Below are 9,174 nucleotides of genomic sequence, written 5' to 3' on the forward strand. Positions count from 1 at the left end.
TTAAAAAACATCTGGACAGAATGTTCATCGCTAGCAACATACATCAATTTTCTTTTAATTACTGTTTTGAAATTGAAGATATTAGCAAGTGGTAAAATCTCAATAGAATTGGCTTTTTTTCATTTACACTAAACAGCAATTACTCCTTGAGACTTTGAATCAATTACCGCAATTTAAGCAATTAACCAAAATTCTCTGCGTTTTTTTATACTTAGGTCTTCTCAAACATCTCGCTATCTTCATAGTCTTGCAATGTAAACACTACTTTCAATAATTATAATGTTGTTATACATACTAAGTCATTTACAACTTTGGAAAGACAACCTATTCTATACATAACATTGGCCTGCAGTATATCACTGCATGACTTGGTTGATGGATAGCATTTGAGAATGCAACTACCCTCTGGCTTATATAATACTGGGATAACCTGAATATATACTATTTGATGATAATGATCTGTCAAAAAAAAGGGAAATAATTTGGTAAAGTAATGGGGCGAGGTTCTCCGTTTCCCGATGCCGATTTCATAATCGTCGATCGGGCAGAGAATCCATTTTTACGACGGAATCGGGGGGCGGCGCCTGTTTTACACAGGTTTTGCATGCTCCGCCCCCTCCGAAATGGCCACATGCCGCACGCTGTTGGAATGGCCTCAGGACGTCACCTGAAGGCCCTCCCCTGATGCTCCGCCCCCCCCCCCCCCCCCATCAGCAGAGTTCATGATGGCGTGGCTGATGTGTGGTCCCAGACGTGGGGGAACCCGGCGTGTCCAGTGCCACCAGTTAGGCGGGAGCCGTGCTGCTGACTGGTGGGGGCTTCGGTGAGGGCTGAGGGGACTGGTAGGGGGTGTCCATGGGGCACTATCTGGCAGATCGGGTCCACACAAGGCTGGTGCCATGTTGTACGGCGCGACCTCTGCAGGTCATTGCCTTGCGCATGCGCGGACCCGGCAATTCTCCGGCTGTTTATTTTGCGGAGGCTGGGAGTTTTACGTGGCACGGCTGCTAACCCCTCACCAGTCGCAGCATCGGAGAGATGGTGGCACCTATTTTCTGTCCACGTAAAACGCCATGGTTCCTCCGCACTTAGCCTCGGAATCAGAGAATCTGGCCCATGGTCCGCTGTTTTGAAGAACAAGTGTTCAGAATAACCTGTGTTGAATGTTGATTTGAATCTCTTTGGAATTATCCTTTTTGTAGTTCTTCACTGAAGGAGCTAGTGGATGGTCCAAGATGACCAGATATTCACAGCAATGAAACGAGGGCAAATAAAGCCAATTTTACGCATACCAGTCACAACTTTTCGTCTTCCTTCCACACAAATGGCCAAAACTATGAAAACTGTGTTCATGGTAATTTATGAACCATCCAGTTCTTTATCTAATGTACCTTCTTGACTTTTCTTGTGAGAATAAGTGAAAGCTGTTGTCGGGTATAACACGGTCAATGTGATTTTATCTTTGTCAGTTGCGTAAGATGTATTATTCTACCAATGCCATCAGATTTTGATCTAAGCCAACCCAATGTCTGTGCCATGACTGTAAAATAGACTCATGGATTTAAGTTCAATTATGATATGTCAGAGGTTCCAAGCAATCCAATATGTTGGTCAAAATAGATATAACAGGAGGTAATTTATAAAATCCCTACAGTGCAGTAGACTATTCAGTCCATCGAGTCCGCACAGATCCTTTAAAAGAGTACCCTACCGCAGCCCACTCCCCTGTCCTATCTATAACCCCACCTAACCTGCACATCTCTGGCCTGTGGGAGGAAATCTGAGCACTCGGAGGAAACCCACGCAGACACGGAATGTGCAAACTCCAGTCACCCAAGGTCGGAACCGAACCCGAGTCGCTGGTGCTGAGGCAGCAGTACCAACCACTGTGCCAACGGTGGCAGTTGAGTTCCTTTTTTCACTTTTAGCTTCAAACATTTTGATGGCCTAAGCATCAATTTAGTGAATTTGGACCAAGTAACAAATAGTTTTTCCTCACACTAAAGTTACAGAATAAGTTCCTTGACACTTAAAATGATAGCAGATATGCACAGGAACTCTGGCTTATCATGCTGCATCAAAGTTGTATGGCAGGTCTTGTGGCGCAGTGGTAGCATTCCCTACCTCTGCATCAGAAGGATCTGGGTGCAAATCCTAGGCCAGTACTTGCTTATCACAGAATGAATGTTCATGGATTAATAATCAGCCAGGAATCATATCCCCACAGCATCCAAAGGGGGGAAAAAGTGTGAAGATATGCTTTAAAAAATGCTATACAAAGCCTTGGTCAGACAGTTCAGAGCTTTCACTTCATGGAAGGACATATTGGCCTTGGATGAGCAGTATGAATTCACCAGAATGATAGTTAAAAAGCATCTTGTGAAGAATAGGGTAAATAAACTCATGGAAGATTGCTGGGAAATCCAGAAGGATAAGGGGCATAGCATTAACCCTATTCAGGATCAAAATCAGAAAATACTTTTTTCTTGCATAAAGGGTAGCACTCTGGTCCTCCCCCTCAGAAAAATGTGGATGTGGGTTAATTGATGGCTTTAAAGTTGAGGTTTATAGATTTTTGAATCTTATGTTGAAGGATATAAAACTGGGGGCAATTGAGGTAGAGGTGCAGATCAGCCATGACCTAACAGAGTGGTGGAGCAAGCTGAAGAGAAAGAATCACCCATTCCTCTTCAGGGGCAGCATCACCCCCAGGAAATCATTTTGGTTGTTTCTTTAACCACCAGTTTCAGTTACAGTGCCCCATTCTATGTGTTTTACTTTAGAGTATAAGGAAATGATTTTGCTTTAAGAGAAGCACCTTTCTGATGAAGTGACAGGAATGAATCAAACTTGGCCATCCTTGGATCCCATTACTTATACCACATATGGAAGGTTCCATTGGGAGCAGAGTAACCAACAACTGCCAAAGAATAGTTAACCTGCAGTACCACTGGTATCTGATTATGTTCTACCTTTGCCATAGATTCTGACTTACAGTTGCAGCACATGTTTAACACTAGAAAATTGGACAAGTGTAGTGTGCGGGATGACAACCTTGCAATGCAACTAGGTTCAGGTTTGGTACAAAGCTGTGGTTAGTTAACTGATCCTAGTTATGTTAGATGAGATTCATCACAACTGGCTCAATGCACTCCAAGCTTGGAGAGGGACTGTGCTTTGATTGCCTGCAACAGCACCATCTATAGTGTATAAGCATAATTGCAGCTGGCATTCTTTCACCAGGGAGGTGTTCTAACCGCTAAGTGTGTAAACCTAACCAAACATCCATATGTGGAATGGTGCACGTGTAAATATGTAACCTTGTGTGGAAAGTATCCAACGAACGCCTTCATTCAGTATTCATTGACACAACCTTATGTACAAAAAGTGAACTTTAATTGAAATGTTTGTATAAAAAAATATGTTCTCCATCCATCATTTATTTCACACAGCTAAATTGGAAAAAAAAAACTCCCAAATCCAAGCTGCATAAATGCAACTAGATCTAGTGCACAAAACACAGCTATTGAAATAAATAAAAAGGTCGACTGCCACTCTACCTTCCTAAGCCAAATGATGGAGACTGTACAACTTCAATAATTTAAAACCTTTCAAACAGTATTACTTTACACTTCTAATACAAACAGCCATGAAGTATCTTGGTTCAATACCAAGTTCAGAGGAAAATAAAATCCATCTATTGCCCTTTTAAAATAGCTTTTGGACACAAGCTTCCATTCACCTTCCACTAGCATGACAAATCCACTGAAACCTGCACGGTATTTTAAAAAAAAAATGCAGAAAAACAGGAATGCAGAAATATACCAGAGACAAACCAAATTGGTGTCATGGAAGCAGAACAAGTGTTGGAAATTTTCTAAAATAAATTAAACAAATAAATAGCCACCTGAAATTTGTGGACAGTCTAACTTTTTCAGAATACAAATAAATAAAAACCAGATTATAATACATAATGGAACAATTTACATTTCATACAATATACAGTCTTGAAAGTGTCCTTGAATTGCATTGATTGTGCATACAACCATGCCCCGACATGCCTTGGCCACGTACAAATAAAACTCGCAGGTTCATGGAAGAGGAGAGAGAGAGAGACTCAAGGAGGGCCTTCTGCCTAGTGGTTGCGATGACTGGGAAAAATTTAAAGAAAAACCAACACTGCTGACACCCAAGGTTCTTGACATCCCTGTACACATCTTTGTACTTGTTTGGGCTGAAGTATTCTGAGCAGCAAAGATAGAAGGGGAACAAAATGTGTTCAAGTATTCCATCACCAGTGAATTAAGCAGCTTTCAAAAAGGCACTCAGAAAGCAAAGAACATTTAGTCCAGGCTCTGAGAGAGCAGAGTTTGCATTGTTTGGAGGTCACTTTTTGCTAAAAAAAAATAAAGGTCAGTCATTGCCAAGTACTGGCTTGCTTTGCCCAAATCTAATGTTCCCAAAAGAAAACAAAATAATTGGTTGAGCGCAGTAACCAGCAGTCAGATTTCACCCCCTCCTCCCCCCACCGGACTGGATGTCAAATCAACTATCAACCCCCCCACCCCCATCCTACATCAAAGCTGGTGGCACCACCACAGGGTCCTTTAGTGTATAGCTCCCCTCCTGCTGCGAGGCATTTTGATCATTCACAAGCTCTCCTTGCTGGAACTTGTGCTCGAGTGCTCATGGCCGAGGCTCAGCAGCCTGATGTCACAGTCTTCAGTTTTAACAACTTCTGCCTTTCGCATCCAAGCATGGTCAAAGATCTGTTCAAGCATGGGTCTCTCAGAAGGCCTCAAGGCAAGGCACGACTTGATCAAATGCTGACATTCTGGGGGAAGAGGGGGGGGAAAGCATACAAAATTAGCTAAAATGTTCAAATTAAGAATTTAATCAAGCACATTTCTCCATCAGCGACTATACAGTTAATCAGCAGCAAAGCACCCCAAAAGGGGTGGTACCTGTGCTCTTTTTGAAGAGAAGCTAGTTAGTAGTTAGTACTCACCAGAAGAAATTCTCCTCCTGAAGTACACTTGGCCACGCAAGATTTCTTCGTCTTGTTCAAAGGGGATATCCCCACACACCATGTCATAAAGCAGCACTCCCAAAGACCACACAGTGGCTGATCTGCCATGGTATCGATGGTAACGAATCCACTCAGGAGGGCTGTACACTCTTGTGCCTGGAAGGAACAAAAAAAAAGATCTAATTCAACACGGATTTCAACAGCAAAAAGACATTTGGAAAGCTAATTGTACACTAGAAATTGTAAAGCAAGGCTGCAAAACGTTATAAAGAGCAGCAGTAGCAGCCTTCTGGCTGCCACACATGAAATTCCCTGCAGTGAGACAGTCAGCTGACTCTTTTGTTTACAAACGTGAGGAAGCCCTCACATGGTGGGATTCCGCACAGCAGGAAAAAAAACCGAGTGATTCTAACCCAGAAAATGGAGGGAGAAAGAAATGGAGCAGGAATCGTGAGGGGGAGGAGAGCCAGGAAAGGAAGAGGGCTGAGGAAGGATCAAAGAAAATTTTTTGCATAAAGGGTATGGGGGGGAAGAAAGGGAGCAGAAATCAAAGAAAGATGAACAAATGCAACGGGAAAGAGGGAGCAAAACAAAAACAAGGACGGTGGGAGAAAAGAATACAGGGTGGGGAATAAAGAACAGCTCGAGACTCTGAAATAGGTACGGTTCACTGCACGGACTCCCAGTGGAGCTCGGAAGCCGGTTAGGAAAGCTAGAGAAAAGCTCATCGCCAGTTTGTAGGGGAGGGGGCAATGTTATTCTGAGCACTGAATTGTCGAGTGCGTGGTTGGCCGCGGGAGTGACTAAGTGGGGGTGGAGCCAGGTCGATGCAAAAAAAAACACCACCACAGCAACGGATTGAATACGGGAAGGGCTCTAGTTTCACAACAAGGTGAGGGAGGTAAACACGGCACGGCTCACTGCAAATCATTTGTAAAATAAAAGGGTTGTCGGGCTCATCCCTCGGACTAACTGAATCCCACCCACCCCAAGCAAAACAAAATGCAAAGAATGTAACTATCAAATGCAGAAATATATATTGGACAAATGCAGAAAAATGTATTGGATCTCCTCCCACGAGCTAAAACATCAAGAAGCTCCCAATTTTTATTTTTATTAAAAGGGTAACAGGGTAGAATTAATCTCAGGTGCTTTTTTTAAAAAATGCAACACAAGTTATAGGTGCAGACTGGGGGTTTGCACTATCTGGTAGCAATGCATAAACAAAAGTGGCCTCGAATGGTGCATTACCGTCAAAGTCGGTGTAGACTGTGTCCTTGAGCAGCGCCCCTGAGCCGAAGTCAATGAGTTTGAGCTCCCCGGAGCGAAGGTCCACCAGCAGGTTCTCGTCTTTGATATCCCGGTGAACCACCCCGCAGTTGTAGCAGTGTCGGACCGCCTCCAGGACCTGTCTGAAAAAGACCCGGGCCAGCTCCTCCTCCAAGGCCCCCTTCTCGGTGATAAAGTCAAACAGATCCTTGACCAGCTCCGGCCGCTCCATGACCAGCAAGAAGCCATCTCCTCGCTCGTACCAATCCAGCATTTTAATCACCCCTCGAAATCCTCCAGCCACCTTCTTGAGCAGCACAATCTCCAGGGGCACCAGATTGCCATTCTACAGGAGTAAAAAAAACAGGGACGGGCGGAGGAAAGAAAAAGGAGGGAAAATTGTATAAATGCCGCTTGTAAAACTGCTGATTGAAACAACAGCAACGCACACGCCCCCAACATGCTAAATATTACAACGTGTCTTAGTGTCATTACAGGGAAAATGTCAGTGTTCCCATTAAAAGAACTGAATGTACCACTACAAACACTCCCTCAAAAACCTGCTCACTATTCTGACTTTGTATCTTTGATGTACTCCTTTTTAATGCTGGCAGTAATGCTGTGCTCCTTTTTAATGTTGGCAGTAATGCTATCCTTGACAGGAGAACGAATGGAACCCCTCACCTCAAAATAAGCCTCGAAGTTTAATGTACAGATTTTAATTGATTCTAAATTACAGCATTGGCAGAAGAGACGGGTGAATATAAACTGTATACAGCCAGGCAGCGTGTCTCCCCTTCCCCAAATGTTAAATAACCATTACAAACACGGGGGGGGGGGGGGGTGGAAAGAGAGAAATGCGCTTAAAACTTACCAGTGAGCCCCACTCGGTCACTCGCTCTCTGGCTACATGTTTGACAGCGACCTATAAAGAGAAGCCCAGAGTGGAGTTAGTTGCCGAAGAATAAACAACAGAAAGAAAGATGCTGAACGTGAAACGCAGCCGCGCAAAAATATAGGGGGGTTTGGCAAGGCAGACTCACCGGGAGCCCATCGCTGAGCCGCACTCCACTATAGACAGTGCCGAAACCTCCACTGCCCAGCACTGCCCCGATCTGATAGACTTTCTCAAAAGGCTCCCGTTCCTTCACTGCAGAGGAGAAGAAAAAAAATGATGTTTTACTAAAAACAACCCAAAAAAAATATCCGCACCAGAAGAAGAAACTTATTTCAATCCCTTGGAAGCAAACACTTCTAGTTTCTTTTTTTAAAATGCCAACTCGTGCGAAATTCGGCCACACAATACAACCCATAACAAACCTCCCAAAGCCATTCCCAAAACATCAGTGCTACCGGCAAAATGCACCATTCCCCAAACAACCCTGAGCTATAAATACATCTATACACACACCATACATAACACACACACACATATATACAAGAAACATAATAAAAAGCCGGGGCTGCTATTACCTTGCTGCAATTGGATTTTAACCGGTAAATCCATGCTGTTGGGGCTGCAAATGTGAGCAAACGATCCAATCTTCTTGGTGAGCAGCATCGCAAAGTGGAATCCCCGCCGGCCCCCCCCAAAAAAATATGATCGAAAGGCTTGCTTGGGGTGGATGTGTGAGTCAACCCCTCCACAAAAAAAATGCTTAAAAGAAAAAAAAATCTCAAACGGCGAAGACGTTCAAGTTAACTCCGGGCAAAAAGAGAGAGAGAAAAAATGAGACACAGCTGCTGCAAAAAGAAAAGGCGAGTAAATCCCGACGTGAAAGGTTGCGTGTTTCTCTGCTGCTCGGGTCTCTGTTTTTCCCCCTGAACACACACACACACAGTGTTGTGTGTAGATTCTGCCGCTCCCTGGGCTTGCAGCTGAATGAGTGACTGGGCGCTCCCGCTGAAGCTCTGTGCTCTCTCCGCGCTGCCTTTTCTCATCTAAACGGGGACAAGCCAACTTCCCAACTCCTATACAGACAAGCGGCGGGGGCGGAGCGCCGACACTCAGCAATCCATCCGCTCCTTCTACAAACCCTTACAAGTTAGCCTTTTTTTTTGGAGGGGGGGGGGGTGGGAGGGGACACCCACCGACGACAACGAGCCAGCCCACCCACCTCCCCGCCTACCTCGCTCCCTCGACCAAGCTGCCGTGGGGGCGGGAGAACTACTTCTCGATAGTATGAGACGGTGTCAGGGTTACAATGTCTGAGCGCGGTGCACTGCGGCTCCCGCTCCGCTCCCGGCGCTGGGAGGGAGCGGGCTCATTTGCATAGTGTGGAGGGGGGGGGACTCGCCCCCCATCGGCCCCGCCCCCATCGGCCCCGCCCCCCCTGGGGAGGCCGGCTCTCTTCGAAAGCGGCCAATGGGAAGCGCCGCGCCGCCCCGGCTGCCAATCACCCAGCTGTCAATCACCGAGCCGGCGGAACCCAGAAAGATCAGGCTCTTGGCGGGAAATCCTGGCCGCTTGTTTTATTTACATCCTTCCCCCCCCTCTCCTCCCACATAACTCCTCTCTATTTTGCTGCCCCCTATGCATTGTACAAATACCTCAATATTTATATTCCTCAGAGGATATTATTATTATTACCCCCCTTCCCGGGGTTGATGTTTTTGGGGGGGGGGGTTTGTGGATTTGTTTGTATCGCGCAAAATTACGCGCGCCCACAGATTGCCATTCGTGCTTGTTGAGCTGCAGCAGAGGAGTTGCCGCTCTGCAGATAATTGCTGCTCTTCGGCGATTTGCTGTTTTCTTTAACCTCACGACGATTTAAAAAATATATACTAATTTCCCCCCCAACAAAAAAATTCTAAATAAATCGAGTTGCAAACGGTTTGTATTCCCTTTTTGCGGCGTGCGGCGTATTTTTTTTTAA

The 9,174-nt window shown here is 45.2% G+C and overlaps 1 protein-coding gene across 1 annotated transcript; it reads right to left on the reverse strand.

The window, feature by feature from the left end:
- Positions 1–3,374: 3,374 nt before the first annotated feature.
- LOC119973391 (serine/threonine-protein kinase pim-3-like) lies at positions 3,375–8,295 on the reverse strand. Its single transcript, XM_038811424.1, has 6 exons — positions 7,772–8,295; positions 7,342–7,448; positions 7,173–7,223; positions 6,281–6,644; positions 5,009–5,185; positions 3,375–4,834 (listed from the first exon to the last, which is right to left on the reverse strand). Exons 1-6 carry the CDS (start codon positions 7,857–7,859, stop codon positions 4,650–4,652), a joined length of 972 nt encoding a protein of 323 aa, XP_038667352.1. The 5' UTR covers positions 7,860–8,295; the 3' UTR covers positions 3,375–4,649.
- Positions 8,296–9,174: the final 879 nt, after the last annotated feature.

Source organism: Scyliorhinus canicula, chromosome 11, assembly GCF_902713615.1.
Source record: "Scyliorhinus canicula chromosome 11, sScyCan1.1, whole genome shotgun sequence".
NCBI lineage: Eukaryota > Metazoa > Chordata > Chondrichthyes > Carcharhiniformes > Scyliorhinidae > Scyliorhinus > Scyliorhinus canicula.

Coding starts and splice junctions, on each gene's coding strand:
- LOC119973391 (XM_038811424.1), bottom strand. CDS start 7,859: ATGCTGCTCACCAAGAAGATTGGATCGTTTGCTCACATTTGCAGCCCC. Junction 7,449..7,771: donor TAAAATCCAATTGCAGCAAG/GTAATAGCAGCC, acceptor TCTCCTCTGCAG/TGAAGGAACGGGAGCCTTTT. Junction 4,835..5,008: donor CAGGAGGAGAATTTCTTCTG/GTGAGTACTAAC, acceptor CTCTTCCCCCAG/AATGTCAGCATTTGATCAAG.